General features: G+C 38.0%; 1 protein-coding gene across 1 annotated transcript in view; it reads left to right on the top strand.

The window, feature by feature from the left end:
• Positions 1-17294, top strand: part of LOC124161825 — an 843682-nt gene that overhangs the window by 683833 nt on the left and 142555 nt on the right. Inside the window, exon 4 of the mRNA XM_046538024.1 lies at positions 8138-8273. Coding sequence (XP_046393980.1) covers positions 8138-8273 — 136 coding nt within the window. The remainder of the gene's footprint in view (positions 1-8137; positions 8274-17294) is intronic.

Genomic DNA, 17294 nt, shown 5'->3' with positions numbered 1-17294 from the left:
TCTCAACTTAGAACAACGGTAATTTTGTATTGGCAAAAATGGCAACTTAGTTGATATTTTTACCTTATCGTCTCAGAAATGTTTTCACTTGCTTTTTATGTATAAATGTAAGATCTTGGTAATGATTCTGGCTTTAACCAAGAAAGTTACGAATCAATTCGTATTGACCCCTCTCAGTGTTGGATTTTATATGTCCTTTTCTATAATATAATGTAATGCCAAGAGAAATCTACAGTTATAATTCTATAAGACTTTGAAGAGAATTCTTGGAAAATATATCGTTTGTGTGTATTTATAATCCCATACGGATTATGTTTTTATCGTGTCAGAAGCTTTTAGGTAAAGCTCTTAAATATTCATAACAGGCTGATCGCTTTAATACGAATTTTCCGCTTAAAGGCATTTAACGACCTGTTTTCTCTCCTCTGGGATGATGTTTCGAAAATTTCCTAGTTCATTTTCGACCCGTTTTGGTAAACGATAAGTTGAGTAAGGCATTTTGTAAGAACTGCCTATGGGCAATCAGTGTCATGCTCAAAAAAAATTGTGGAATAAACCCAAACATTTGCCTCAAATTTCTCGAGAATTAGTTCTTGAGAGCCGATCATCCCTGCATCCATTATAAGTTTCAAGGGACGGATTCAACCTCATTAAATCGTCTCCGGGAAACTTTAAGGGAATGATGCGCAGCAGGAATTTTCGAGAAAGAAAGGATGCTCCTCCCGATAGTCACTTAATACAATACGGATTTGAAACTGAATCTGGCTTAGCGTTAAAAATCCTTCGACGGCGGAGGAATCTTAGGGAAGAATCGTCGAAACTGTCGGAGGAAATTAAGGGTACGTTGAGAAGTAGTAGGGGAGAGAGAGCCTTTTTAGAGTTGAAGAAGCCTGTAAAGGTTCGATAAATACGAGTTGAATGGATGGACGGAGGAAAGATGAGAATGGATTGCAGGATAAAGGGAGAGTTTTTGAGAAGAAAATAGTCTAAAAAGTTTTAATGAGGTCGAGACGCAAGTACCCTCTTGCGCGTGACACGCAAAATAAAGAGATGCTAATGAAGGGTGAGGGAGAGGCTAAGAGCACAATAGATTAGGGTGGACTAAAGGGGATTAATAACATTTTTGTGAATGGTATTAAGGAATAGCTGCCAGACAACTTTTTTTTCTTTCTTCACTTGTTCTCTTTGTTTCACTATCTCGTATCACTTGCTAATGAATAAGCACAGTTTACAGACAAAATATATCCTATTTTTACTCTTAAAAGTGAACACCACCAAAAATTTCTTCGCGTAAATCATGTATACGTTGGGATATCGACGGGATGTTTCTAAATTTCAATAAAAAAAGTCTATTATTTTTTAATTAGAGTACATTTTCAAAGGGTTAACCGTAATTGGAAGAAATGCTAAACCCATTTCCGTTCGGCTGTAAATGGTAAAGTAATAATTTCCAGTGGTAATGCATATCAGAGATTGTAAATGCTCCCATTTAAACTGCTAGTTTCCTACCTCTCTCTTCATGGTTTTGACTCGATTAATACCTTAGTTTCTTTTCAATGGATGGAATGTCATAATCAGTTCTCACACGTCCGCTCGAGCAAGGTTATAAGACTGCGCCACACTAATAAATCACTCTGTTCACAGTATTAGAGCTCTATTGGAGGACTAAAGGAGCCGATCATCTTCATCAGGGCGCCACCCAATGCCGTCTCGTCTCCGATATTAAAGATTCACCACTCCTTTACCTCCCAGCCACCCCACGCCACTCCTGTTAATGGTTCCTAAGTAAATATTTCATTTTAGTTTCATTAAAAAAAACGTATTTTGTGACTAATACACCAATATTTTATTAACTAAGCTCCATAATTTATTTCTGAGAAGAGATAAGTAATAATGCTTGCTCCCAGAGGTTCGAGGTAAAATGATGTACTGGATTAATTATTGCTTCAAATTAATTCTTCAAAAGTTCGAAGCATTTGAACTTTTAATGTAATTTGCACCAAAACTTCATGCCATCATATCCTCATTGGTTCCAATCATATTATCTGGTCATTTAAGTCCACAATGAAGTATATAGATTTTAAAACCCAAGTAATGTAAGAGTGGCCATCGTGAATTGATGTGTTATAGCAAATAATCAATCAAATGCCAATTCTTTAGAACTTAATTTATGCTCAAAGTCAAAATCAGGCATCATTCTGACAACAAAGACGTGAAAATTATTTTTTAAATAATATTTATTGTGTGTATTCAAGAATTGTTGAGACCAATTATTTCTCAAACTTATCCAAGGCGTTGATTATCTAGCCATCATAACTTTTATAGTTTCCAACCCTTTTGAATCAACACCTCAAATATATCTGAAGTATGATACTCAATATAATAAAATAGCTTACTATTAAGTCACCATTTCAGTTAATTACTTTCGTGGAGATCACAAGAGTCTGGGATATTCTTTACTTGTAAGACGATAGTTAGAAAGCAAGGAAAGCAAACCTTTTTTCTCTGTTTCTTCAGCTGAAAGTCGTTGAACGTTTTACGAAAGTGGATACCTGCCTTTAGTAAAGGAACCCTGGCGAAAGCAGTGGCTTCCACAGAGTTTTTGTTCTACACACCGATAATTACCGATCGGATTTCACGTACTTTCCCAAGTGAGAACTAAACCTTTATATTCTCTTGAAGAGTCTTCTCTGGTGTCCTCATACTTCGATCCCATTGGCTGCTCACCTTACTTCACCTCGGTTTCGGCCGCGGAATCCGGTCCTCAATAGAATCCTTTGCGGCCGTTCGCGTTTTTAGTGTCCCCACATCTAAAGGACCAAGCAAAGTGAAGGAGAGGAGATGCAGAGGGAGAGAGCCGAAAATTTATGTCTTTATACAAAAGACAACCAAGTCTCCTCCTTAAAGGAAAAGTGGAAAGGGTTGGCCTCAGAGAAAGGAGAAGATGTCTCATCATTGTTTGGAACCTTTGTAGCTGGAAGGGAGGACAGTTTCAAAGGGGTTAAAGTAAACGAGAAGTTGATTGAGGGGGTAGGAAACAGAGGGGCTTATATGTAATTATTTTTTGTTAACGGGGAAAGGAGGAAAAGAAGGATAAGATTCCTCGGGAGTTGTCATTGGAGGAAAAACACAAGAGGAGAGCTCAACCCTGGCTGCTCTCGATGGTAAGGAGGCGGGGGTGCGAGTCGCGGAAGACGTGAGGAGGGTGCGGAGTGAGCGGCTGTGGATGAAGTGCGGTGGTTGGAAAAGACAAATGACGGACGTTGGAGGCGGATGAAGGATTAAAGTAGAAGGAGGTGTGGTGAGCAAGATGATTGAGACGCTCAAAGACGAGGCGGTGTCAAAGTGTCGAATGGTAGAGAAACGTACAAAAGGTGGATTCAAAAAAGAAACGATGTATCCGAGAATTTGGTGCTGAATTTTTTGCACGACACTAGTTTCGACAATATTTGTGTCGTAGTAAGAAAATAGGTGGGTATACATACAAGGTATATAATTATCCGTATCGTATATTGAGGCGGTAATAAAATTGAACGCTAAATTAGATTTCAATTTTTACCCAGTGAAATAGGTCAAGCTTGTTTCCTTTTTCTTTATGCTACAATTTCGTGCTTTTACCATAAATCTTCGCTTTCATGATATAAATGGGATCAGAAAAGATTGGAATTGCATTTACTATTACAAATTTTATGCATTCACTATTACTTGTGATTGTGCCAAGGACTTTTGAATAAATACAGAATTTCGTGGATTATAAGTGAAATATGCATAAATTTTTCTCTGACTATAACTAATTCTGTTTTTTCATCTATGTAGGTCCAATCTAGACTCGACAATCATCTGTAGGATGTAACTGTCATCATATAATGCATACTTAAGAGCTTATCAATAATATGACTCCTATGTTCTGCAATTGAATGCCCTTTTTGAGTATTTTCTCATGGAAGTTATAGCCAATGTATCTGAGAGGAATGAGGCAAGACTGCCTCAGTGCATGAGTAGAATCTAATTGCAGACAAATCTCCGGATGCCCAACGAAAAAAACCTTATGTACAACCAGCCATTATTATTCAGCGTAAAAAGGCAAAGCACGCGTCGAAGCATCTATTTCAAATATATATTTTACTCATTAGAAACTAAAATAATTCAATTCATATGGATGCAAAAAAAAATGTGTTTAAGAAAATTATGATCACTTTTGGACAAAAATTACTAACTTTTTATTAACTATTACCTCTTACTTACCATTGATTTTAGTTTTTATTTTTTTATCAATATTTTTAACACTTGGATTGAGATTTTTAGAAAAAATTACTTTATCGGAATAAAATACGTTTTTGCTGGTTGCGCAAATGTATGCGGCGTATTGTATCGGTTTTTGAAGACGTTTAGCGATACTTTGCCCGAAGGTCGAGGATAAACGCAAACAGTATGTGGATTTCATCTATAAAAATTTTTTTCTAGTCATGTATGATCTTAGGTTTTCCCGGCGTATCAGGTGCACGAAATTTTCTAGGGTTTGCAGCCGGTTTATGTTCTTCATGTCTCCCGAATCGTCGGGATCAAGTCGCTGCTCGAAACGTCGGGAGATATGGAGAATATTCACCGGTGGAAAACCCGAGAAAAATTTCTCTTTTTTTTCAGGTGAATTTGAGTCGAGAATAGGGTGGTTTCCTATTATTTTTTTATTGCCTAAATCGAAAGATTATTACTCCTGGAGTACGTATTTCACGCTTTTAGATTTTTAAAAACGATATCTATTATTCGCGATTAAATGAAAAGTGAAAATTTTCTAGCGCGCGAAAACGCGACGCGTAAGTATGAATGCCGGGAAATCTATCCGTGTGACGTATTTCTGGTTCCCGCTGCCGCCCTGTGAGGTGATCTTGAGGCGAGTTGAGCGCTGATACGTTGCAGGCTGCTAGCGGGTAGCTGAGTACCCTGCTGGCTGGTAGCGCTTGGCTTAAATAAGGATTATTAATACCTTATCAAATGAAGAAAACTTTCCGACCTTAGCCAGTTTTAATAAGTGATTATTAAGACATGTTTCCCTGAGCTCTGCGCCTCATGCATGCATTGGTAACCTCAGACGACGTATAACTCCTATCTTCTTGTATAGAAACTAGGTCCCTGTGACGTCACGTGGAGTGGTATCGCATGGGCGCCAATATGGTCCTTTTCAAATGAGGATAAAAATGGACCATTGCCATTCGTCTAAACCGGTATTTCTAAAACCAAATAATTTTTATATTATGAATACACTAATGGTGGGTAACGAATCGCAATCAATGCCTTTCGTTTTCTTTGATGAAGGAAACTACCCTATTCTTAAATGTAGAAATATCCGCTACCTGTGTACTATTCGCCTACCTTAACTGTCATTCGTACCTCCTCCTCGCCATCAGTTTGATGCAAATCAATATGTGTTCCATCCACTGGACGTTACGAAAAATTTTTCTTCTACGAATATGTACTCTAGGGGTAGCCAGTGTAAGAATAGAGGGGGACTTCAATTCAATCCAATATTCGCTGTGTCGTGGTATCCCTAGATCAGGAGAAAATACTAAGTATAATTTTTAATGACCGATCATCTTTTCTTGAATATGTATTATATTTATTGTTTTCCAACCAGTAAATAAATTCCGTTAATTAAATAAATACAATTCGCTTCGAAATTTGGTATTATTATCGTGGTTTCCATGTGTACTAGCATACCTGACAGATTTAGCGGCCATTTTGTGTCGGGGTGAATGACTTTTCACTCCAAATTTCAACATTGCGGAAAAAGCTACCTAGGAACCATCCGTAGATTTAAAGAGGAAGGCGATAATTTGTGAAAATGTAGGATGTTCATTGCAGCACAAAGGAAAGTTATAAATATCCAGAGACTTTTTATTTGGCCAGCTTAAGAATCTGAAAGGCTATTGCCTTGATAAGTTGTTTGCTGAAACCAAGGCTGATCAAATACACCGTCTGTGGAAATTTACAAGCAATTTTTTTGGTGCCATAAAGAACGATTATGGCGCGATGAATTTTTCCTTGGTGCGTTTTTATAAAACGCCCTATCTATCCACCATCCAACGCCCCAAACTTTCACTCATATTCTACCGTAGCCAACGGTGAATCATAGCATTTTCGATCGATTTTGCGTGATGATAAATAATGTGTGTGCACCTCGGCCGTTTGCGAGTGGAGAGGAGGGCGACACGCTTTCACTGGCTCTCCAATCCCCTCCGTCACGTGACCTCCCCGCGTCTCTCGACCTCTCCACTTCTCATTCCGGGTGAAAAACGTCCGAGGCAGCGTTTTCGGAGTAAGCTGCGACGCACAATGAGCGCCGACACGCCTAGTAAGTGCTCATCGTCCCGCGTCGCACTGCTTGGCGCTTGCGCCCTCTGTATATATATACATGTACGTACACTTTCCACCACCTCCCCCCCCCCACCACCCGCCTGACCCTTCTCAGCCTCTCTTTCTCTGCATCTTCGACGCTTTTAAAGTGATGAGATCCCAAAGCTTTAATCCCTTTTCGAGATAGAAGGTGGGGAGCGGGGAGCCCTAGATGCTCCGACGGAGTGTCGAGCGACGAAGAGAGAGAGTTTTAAATGTGTCACGGGTTCGGAGAATGTTCACCGGGGGAGCCTTATTCCCTCCTCCTCCCACGCTTGATAGTACTTACTTGTTTCTCTTGGGGACATCATTACCCCCCGCAGCATCCTTGCGCCGATCCGATATTCCGATTTCAGTCTCGGGGTCTTGGCTGTTTTCTTCTTCCTCCCGTCTTCCGTCCCGATTAGCATATTTTCCCGAAAATAGGTGAACCGATAGTTTTTGTTTGGTTGCACCTGTGTTTAGTGATACCTACCCAGCTTATCAGCTTTCAGTCTCCATGTTAAACTTTATATTAAACAATAATAGTTAATGCATTGCATCCATGTGCATATGCATTTTCTGTATAAAACCGTTATTATTACAACAAATATTAGGGAAAGTAAATTATTGAAATTATTATTTAAAAACGTCAGTTTTTGTGATGGTACGCGTCTTATCAGCGCTTTTCTCTTGATTTGTCACAGTGTAGAACTGTTAGATCAGTTTCCTTGTTGTATTTGGAAGTTCTCAAAGTGATGTTTTGATTTATTGGGCCATAATTATTATATTCTATAAAAAATTATTTTTGTAGAAATGCGTAATTTTCTCTATTCCATTTACATGGACAATATTAAGAATTTATATTCTCAATGCTCAGGAATGTATAACCGAATCTATCTCATCGATTAATTAATATAATAATACATACTTCTTTCGTGTTATGCGATCGTAAAATTTGTACTGAAATCATCCCATTTATATTGGTTACTGTTTCAAAGCGGCCAGGTTTATGGCTCATTCATAATGGTAATAGTATATTCATGTGAAGTAACTCACCTGAACCTAAAGTAGTAAATGAGTAGTAACGGTATTGCCTGTAAGCTGGTACTTCACGAAAACACTCGTGGTTACTGGTTGAAATTGCAGGCCAGATTTTAAAAAAATAATGTCATATCAATTCAATAATACGCTACGTTTTGGAAAATGAGGAAGAAAATAAGGCATCTGGGTAGACCGAAGTTTTAGCGAGAGAAAAACATTTTATAACAAGCATAAATGGGAAAACCTTCGAAAAAGGAAAGCACGAAAAGAATTTTAATGGAGATCAAGAACATGCCATTGGTTAATCCTGGCTTCCAATTATATATCGAGGAGGAAAAGAAAATCATCCCACTTTTACCCTCAACCCTTCTCAAACCTCCACTTCCTTGACGATATTGAACATAAACGTGCAATAATCTACCGTCAGAATCCTGAGGAATCTTCCAGCAGCGGAGGCGAAACTATTGGTACTTACGTGTTTTCAAACGGTGAAGCGCATTTACCCAAAAAAGATTGCTTGTTATTGTAATTATTTATGTAATGATTTTGTAATGATTTATGATGATGTAAGAAGGAATAAGATGAAATCTCTAGCTGCAGAGACGAAGCAGTTGGTACACACTTTTAAACTATGACACGGATTTACCCGTTATTACACCGCTGGGCAGGAGTCTGGGTAGCTCGATTTTAATCTCACATTTTTTCCTCTCTTCCTATCTTATAGGTGTCCCTGTCAAACGACACGGACGTCCGCCTCAACGACGTCCAGATGGGTCTCTCCGGCGTCTACAAGTGCGAGGTGTCCGCGGACGCTCCCCTCTTCCACACGGACATCAGATCCGCGCCCATGGTGGTCGTCGGTGAGTAAACACGACTCAACCTCTCGCCATCTTAACCCGCGCGGATTCCCGACTATCTCGGCGTTTACTGCGTCTTCCCTCATCCCCAAATCTTCCCTCCTCGCCGCACTCTCGTCTCCTTAGCACCAATAAAACGCGCCGTGCGCTCCGTCTCACAGCAACCCTCACTGCTTGTCCTCTCCTAGGGGCTTATATCCCCGCTCACATCCCCATCTCTTCCTTCATCCTTGCTCAAGGGCTTGGTTTCTTCCATCAAACCGCGCCCAAAGGGCAACGGAGCCCTCTATTCCCACACCGCGTCGTGGGTTGGAAGGCCTATAACATGGTCATCACCGCGAATATAAAAACTGGATTTTTGCCGGAAGGATCAGGTTTGTGTGGCGACTAGAATTTTTGCTTCCCATTCGAGAGTCGGGGATTTCAAAGCCAGTTGGTGTCGTAGATTCGTCATAGTTAAACTTGAGTGTGTGAGGAGAGCACACGAAGTGTCGCATTGCGTTCGCTTGAGGGGACGTTAAGCCATGGTTCTCGATGGCTTTGGTGCCTTTCATTAAGAAACCTCTCCACCGTGGTCCTTTCATGGCGAGAATAGCCAAAGCTGAAGGTCACTTCCTTAAAGAATTTTGCAGTACCATGGATTTTCTACGAGGATATAGAGGATGTTGCAAAACCTTGCAAACGGCTGACTTCCGAGTAGCTTTTACCATGACGGTCACTGCGCCGTCGGTTAAAATTATGCAATGGTGGTGATTCAAATGGGGTTGTAGCCTTTGCACATTTTACCTCCTATATTTTCCCTGAGATTTACTCATTCTTAAAGTAGCATTAAACGATTTAAAATCAAGATTCTCTTCTTTATGAATTATCACGTTTCATAAGAATCAACTCTGGTATCACCACTGTCAGCCTTTAGGTAAATATTTTGACACCTCCCTCTGTAAGCCTTTTCAAATTTCAGTTACTATACATGTAAAAAGTATTTGCTAGTGAAATAGTTTACCTAGGTTTTTCCTATGATTTAATGGAAGCATATGGATGCAGTGGCTTGTTAGTTATAACGTTAAGTTTAAGACAAGATAATCCCAGGTCCAAATCTGGATGCAGCCTTTGGGCGCCACAGTTAAACGATATTCTGTTATTTACAACTTCATGAGTCGGCCGCCGGAAACTCCCTATTCCTTCGACTCCCTATTCCCTGAAAAGTGAAATGGTTTGCCGTTTGCCTCGTTCCATGCAAGATCCGCTCTCACTCACCAAATCCATCTGCTCACTTGAAGCACTGAGAAACGAAGTGGTAATCTTATATCGTTGTATTCACAATTTTAACTTTTATAGCATTAAAATAATTTTGCTGAGATGGATAATTCATGAAAGTTTACTAATTGAATGGAATCGATTTGAAAATGCTAATATTTTTCAACACTCAACCAATAAAAATAGTGCGGTAAAACTTCAAAGTCATGCATTTTTCCAATTTAATTCAATTCTGCAAAATGGATTTAATTACGTTACTTCATTAGGAAAAGTTGGCTCAGTATACGATGTTGCAGCAGCTCTCGTACTACCTCCATTTCCGTGGAGTCCCCCCTCAGTCCAGATCACTGCGAAAACTTCTCTGGAGTCTACTGGTTAAATTTTGAATCCGTGTGAAATACAAGGGCTGAGCTGTATTCGTTTCGTCGTACTTTTTTATCTCTTTTTCGCCTTATCCTAGATCCTAAGGAATGCGAGGCCTATAGGTTTTTTTTTACTCTCCCCAGGGGTAAAGAAGGATAGCTCAGCGAAAGCTATTCCTTCGAAGCGCTATTCCTTCGAAGCGCTTGGCGAGGAAAGAAAGGATTGAGCGAACTTTTGCAGGTCATTGGAGGTCCTTCGAAGAAACCACTGTCCGCATAAAGGCTTTCTTCTCTCTCGACTTGGTGTCGCAAGAATCACTCCCTGTAGTGGCTATAAAACTTTGCAGCTTTTGGGCGCATGCTGTCGTCTACAGTATCTTCTTTTTCCCTTTGATGGAGCGCTCTTGCTTGCGGATTACGCTCTCTTGATTTTATCAACCGAAGGTTCTTTATGCTCCTCGGGCATTGTGACATATTTTACGAGTTATACTTTTGATGGGTGTGCATTTATACGTATGTACGCAACAAAAAGATTCGTATTTGATGAATATTGATTCAAACACAGTTTAATGACTACTGATAATGCCCCACGTTCCCAAATTATTTAATTTAGGTATCATTTTTCGTACGCCTAACCCAGTCACCCTTACGATTGGGTAGCACTTACGGAGAAATAAAATTTGTGATGGATTGTTCTTTCTCTTGGAATTTACACAAACTTTTTAATTTATATGGGACCTTACTGCTAACTACAAAATAAGCCTTCTTATAAAAATTATGAAGAAATTTGTGTTATATAGCTTACTCTTACGTTTCGTATGTTTGTTCATATTTCTAAAAACTTATGATATTACGCATAATTTTTAGAAACTAATCTGTAATGCTTAATTTTAGTAAAAACTCTGTTCGTATTTGGCTCAACTATCGTGATACAAATCGAGTTAAAACTATGCATAACTAGAAATAAGGCTAAAAAAATATGGGAAATTCGATGGAGGAGTCGCAATTATAAAAAAAAGGAATAGGTTCCAATACATTTAAGAAGTTTTCATTCAGTATAAAATTTAAGATTTTTCTCGGTGAAAGCCTATTGCCTTTTAAAATTGTGCTGCTGTTAGGGAATATTGGCCTTCTAGGCCAATTAAACTAGGTAAATTAGGTAAATTTAATTAATTATTTAGGCTAGATTTTACGTGGCGAGTGAGTGAATAGTTCTATCAAGTCTTCATTACATATTGGGCCCAAAAGTTGATGACATTGATTTATCTCGTTTTATCCTAAATAGTAACCAATAACATTCATAGTAACATAAACATTCATAGTAACCGCCTCATGAATATGGAACTCTCTCCCAGCCCAAATAAGAAGCAGTACAAATATCAATAGGTTTAAACATAGCACATATGGGTTTCTGAAGAATACCTCCTTAACCCCAAGTTAAATTTATTTTGTTTATATTCACTTTCTTATGTTCATATTTCTTGTTCATATTTCTTTTGTTTGCCACCTTGAATTTTGTAATTAGTGTGTTATATCTAAGTGCGATTATTTATTTTTTTGTCGAAAATATTGTATTGTTTTTTTCATGCACTAGGCGATTTGCACTGTTCACATTTGACTGTATATATGCATATTTATTTACTTTTTGTCTTTTATTTATCTATCTCAATGTGAAAAGTAGAAAGCTTAGTAGTACTTATATTTTCTCATGGGCCCCAGTGCCTACGAAAATAAACGATATTATTATTATTCTAAATAAGAGCGCGGCCACTTGTAGTAATTTGGCATGCGTCTGAAATATCCTGACCATTGAAACTTCAAGTAAAATTTGAAATTTGAAGCTTTTACATCAAATTTGGTTGAAAAATTAATTCGATTAAATTGCTTTTTTATTTTTTCTGCTAGTATAAGCATGCATCGAGGTGGTATTTTCAATACGGCCTAATATCAGAACAAATGGTCACTAAGGGATAATCATATTTCATTTCACAGTCATTCCTTGTGAGAGGACTTCTTTTAAAAGACCCTCAAAGAAGTTTTAAAAATATTTCAATTTTAAATATTTGATAAATCCAATTTCATCAAAGTATCGCCTGAAATCAGTTCTCAACAGTCATTTTGTCCTTTCTAGATATATAAATACCTTTTTAGTTAGCCAGAGATTTGATTCATTCTTCTGCGCATATTTTTAACTCTTTCTCTGGATGGAATTTAGGTTCTGAGACATGAAATCAACGCGAAGACGGAAAGGTAAAAGGAGCACTATGTTAAATTCTCTGAAAATGGTCCTAGGAGGAAAACGACTGTGTACAGGGGACGGTATAGAATCGGAGATCCCATATCGCACAACGGAACGGTGGTGGAAGATCTGAGGAAAGGGGGATGGGAAGGAAAAGATGCGCGGAGTTGGGGCAAGGAGGCGGGCGGACTCCTCGGCGGCAGCGGTCGGAAACTGGAAAGCAAGCGGATCTAATTGGGCGATAAAGTTGGCTGGAGAGGAGTCCTCCTCCACCGTCCCTATATCCTTCACTAAACTTGCCGCCGACGTCGTCGGCGAGCGTCCTTCCGGCACCCGCAAACCCGCACCATCAGCGCCGCCACGCGGGCAAGTAAGCACACATCCACACACACGTATATTCATCCCCAACGCAGGGGAGGCCTGGCCTCATCCCTTACCTTCCTCTACACTCCCTTCTCCTTCCCTTCACACACTCTTCCTCCTCTCCCTTTCCACCGTCTCGTTCTCACGAGAAGCCATCCTTACCCCCGTATCCACACACTCGTGCTTCCGAAGAATGAGCACCCTTCCCATTTCCGCCTTTCCTTCCTACTCCCACTTCCCCTCTTCCTTTCTCCTCGACCTCCCCTCGCTTGCCCACCCATTGCTGCCATAACTTCCCCTCGATGTCCCCTTATACGTCCTCGGTGTCCTCCCTTGTAGTTTTCCTCCATTCCGCCCGTATAAAGGATTCTTCCTCCCATCGCTTAATCAAGAAAGCAGGTTTTTGGGTTTTTAGAAATATACATGATTTCAGGATTGAAAAAAATATTCAAAGAAGGACCAGGTGATGATGAACTGTATCATATTGAATTTTTTCCTTTGGGAAATTTTAAATTCTTTAATTTCTTTTAATGTTTTAGACCTGCTACCATGCATTCAAATGTCGAATTGACAGTTAACGATTCGTAACATATTTGATCATTTATTAAAAAATGCGACCGTTTTAATCGAAAAGGGAGCTTCTCTCTCGATTAATATAATTTTTTGACAAATTTCAAATGTAGGCTAATTGAGGAATTGATTGTATTTGCTTAAAAAATTGAATTAATTGCATCAAGAAAGATGTTTCCTCCTCATATAATGCTATTATACCCATCATTTTGAACAGACTTAGATTTCCAAGAGTCATTGATTTCAGGTGAATAATATTTTTATAGTTGGCAGTTGAATATGGTTGTCAGTTATTTCTTAGCTGTATTCAAGCCCTTTTTCCTGCTACTCTGCCTCATCTCGCTGTAAATATTCATTCCCTAACTTACCTTCAACATTTACCTATCCTTCTCCACCGTTTCAACAGTCTCACTTTTTCCAATCCCCCCTAATTATTTTCTCCTCCCATCAGTTTCTCATGAAAACAGGCCTTTTTTGTTGGACATTTGATAACTTCATTCTAGATTTATTTTCAAACATTTATTACACTTCCAATTACATTCACTAACACGACAATTTAATCTGTGGCATCGTCTAGTCAATGTAATCCGGTCATAGATCACGATTTACTACTATCAAGTTTATAATGATGCCGATGATTTTATGCAATCGATCGCCGATGATTTTATGCAATCTATCGCTTACGTTATCATTGCCGTGCTCATTCATTAAAATTTCTCAAAAATGTTAAAAATCGATTTTCCTTTTATGTCTCTGACTTCATTCGCCCCTCAGACGAAAATAGGTGTTGTATAAGATAATAAACTAAATGGTGAAGCCTATATTCAGTGATATTTATTTTACTTTAATTTATTCGCGGCTTTTTTAGCACCTTTTAATGACAATAAACGTAACCATTTCCGACAATTATTCTATTAATCGTTATTGGACCTCCAGTGCTAATTACTATTCAAATAAGCTTCCAAGGCACCGCCACTTCTGACCCTCTGCTGAATATTAATATGTAGTAAGGTTAAACTAACATGGCAACAAGCTATACCATGTTTATTTGAGACTTAGAGACAAAAGGCAAGTTCTTCAGTATTCTAAAACGGCAGAAAAAGTAAAAGTGAGTGAATTTTCTCGTCTTCATAATTTTTATTTTAAAAATCGTAATTTTTTCACTAATTTTTATGCTATAAATCCAAATTTCATAAAATCATTGCAACCAATGTGAATTCAACCCGACCATCTGAGATTACTTTCGGCATATTTAGTTACCCAAGTAAGCTATACTAAAGTTCCCTTTTGTAGATATTTGCTTCAAATAGCAAGAAAGCCACAGGTCGTCAAATTTTGGAATTTAATTTTAACCTGAGCGTTTTTAATCGTGTATAACTCCCTAAAATGCAGTTTTGAAAAGGAAAAATCTGAAACCTTGAAATTTCTTTTTCTAAATGGCTTTTGGAGAGAGGATATTCTTCCAACCATCATTTTTCTTATGCTTTTTAGCCTGTAAATCTATCAAAATTCGTCCGTATCGATTCCATATTTTTCTCACTTCCTACTTACACTTATTACCGTCCCACTTTCTGTAGATCGCATCCTGAAAGTTATATACCCGTCCAAGAGTGTTGCGGGTTTGAAGGATACTCCTCTCCTTTCTATTTCTTCACCTCTGACCCATTCATCGCATCTGTCGTCATCCCTTCGCTCCCAAACATCCCCCGGAAAAACACAGGCCAAAAAAAAATGATGGAGGTAGAGGCAAAAGGAAAAAAATGAAACCGAGAAACCATTCGTGTGAAAGACGGATAACCGTCTCATCATCGCTGAGGCATTGTTTTCCTTTTAGTTTGAGCAACTTTGTCTTCGTGGTATCGAGTTTTGTTTCGCTCTGAATCTTGCTGTCGAAATACATGTTTACCTCTCAACTCCCCACAATTTCCGGCCTTAATCTAAGATTATAAACGCAATCAAACTGGGAGAAAGTGCGTAGACTTGTGTGTATAGTAAATGTACACGAATATGGCTCCGTTGTAGAATCAATACAGTATGGTCTATTACACTTGAGTGAAAGTTCCTCTTATTTAACCTTCGGAGTAATCGTCATCATACAGAGTCTTAAAGTCAACAAATTAAAAAAATAATTAGGGCATAAACATTACTTCGTTGTTTTTCTTTCTCCTCTATTTTTTTCTGATGCAAGAAAATAAGCACGGTAGATACGATATTTTTTGGTGAATCTTCGAATGGCAAGAGTACTGTAGTTTTATTGGGATTGGGAATTGGAAACTTGTCATTTAACTCTATTCGGGTTCAATGAAAGCAGTCCATCATAAAACACGAAAATGTTTTAAACATGTTGAGAACGACTCCACCTCTCTATTTTATAATATCGCCTACTGCAGAAATCTTTTGGCTGACCTACAATTCGGGTCTAAGGTCATTTTCCGCTTTTTATCGTGACGCATGTGATGAAAATACGATAGTATTGTTAACATTGCAAAGAGTAACACAGAGAAAAGGGCAAACAGGCATGCAGAAATGCAAATGCTGTTCTTATGTAAGGTGCAAATAAAGGTTATCGGGGTATCCTCTCTTGGAAAATAAGATGAATATTCGGTAAATATATATCATATTGTCACTGGAAGAAAATTTGGAATTCAGGAAAAGACTGAAAAGTTCAGTTTAATATTTGATTGAACATTCTGTAATTTGTGAAACAAACGTATTTCCATTTTATTTTATCTCATGAGAGCTTGATTCTCAATTTCATCGAAAACTTTCATTGTTTTATTCGCTTGGTGCATGCAAACAAAACATATTCCTTGCTATCCAATCTGGACGTTTTTGACAAACGATAAACAAAAGATTATTCCAAAGTCTCGCCGATATTTTTAGCTACGTTTTAATAATTATTTTTAATGAATTTGCAGTGCACTCCGCGTCGGTGTAAGCTTGAACCCTGTCCACTGCGAAAAAAAACTAAGCTTATTATCATTGAGGCTCCCAAATGAAATATTTCAATAGTTATCACTAAGATTGCCTTCCATCAGACATAAAATGGATTATACAAGACTTAACCATCAAAACATCGAAGGTTTTTGGTAGAAACTTGAGATATGCTTTCTTAGTTCTTTTGGCCAGAATCAAGAGGAGTGTGAGTCTTTTTTAGCTCGTGGTAGCTTTAAATGTAGTTACGCCGCTTTAGTCCACTCTGAACAATTGGATTCTTCCCTCGAGTTCTAAGCGTATTAATTACTCTATATCACGTCAATATAAGTTTCTGTGCTCTATGATATACGCAATGATTTCGCACTGATAACCAATGGCACACTGAGAGCGACGAAGGTACTGATTAATGCCTCGATCTTAATGATCGAAATGTCGAGGTGATAAGATATTCACTTCCGTAATAAATATTTTAAAAGCACAGAAAGTAAGGGCCGTAACTTTGGGTGAAAATGTTGCTCAAAACATTTATTACTAAAACTCATTCCATTGATTTTCTCTGATTGAGACAGAATTTATTGTTAGTTTTAATGGAAGAGTAGGAAATAAGGTGGGAAGATTTGAGTCTTTTAGTTTATTGTATTTTCATGTGTTAAAATATGGGTTGCCGTATAATCAATTTCGTATCAATCGTAGTCAAAGTATCAATTACTTCTCTCGGTCTAGTTACCATTTCCTCATTTTGGATTCGAAGCGATTAGGTACACTTCATTCAAAACACATTTTTATAGAATAATGTGGATTTTTGAAGCTCTTCATGTTCTCGTTACTTTATACTCTCTAAAGCTGCTATCATTTATTTAAAATCAAAAGAAAATTATTTAATTGCTTGTGAGTCAGTAAAAACGAAAATCAATTTTATTTCTTGGTGATGTTGGAAGGGATTGTATTTTTGTCGAAACCCGAGTTATGATTCTGTGAGAATAAAAAAAATATATTAACGAGAGTAAACAAAACCTTCAATGCGGCCAATCAAAATGTGCTTTTATACAAAGTACCAAAAATTCTGGGTGTACTGTTTTACCAGAGAATCATCCTCTACGCCGCTGTGAGGTTTGTTTGCACATGAAAACAACATGAATTCCGACTGTATTTTATGAAATAGATGCTTTATTGTTTTTTTTGCATTTTGAAATTAAGGTTGATTTTTATTTCCTTTAATCCTCTATCAAATAATATCTTTTTAGAGTACTGTGCATTGAACGATTGGGAGATGCCCTTTGTAACTGTTACTTTCTA

This window comes from Ischnura elegans, chromosome 1 (genome assembly GCF_921293095.1).
Source record: "Ischnura elegans chromosome 1, ioIscEleg1.1, whole genome shotgun sequence".
In the NCBI taxonomy this organism is placed as follows: domain Eukaryota; kingdom Metazoa; phylum Arthropoda; class Insecta; order Odonata; family Coenagrionidae; genus Ischnura; species Ischnura elegans.
The sequence above is the reverse complement of the archived record's forward strand: the minus strand, read 5'-3'. Positions and strand labels throughout refer to the sequence as shown.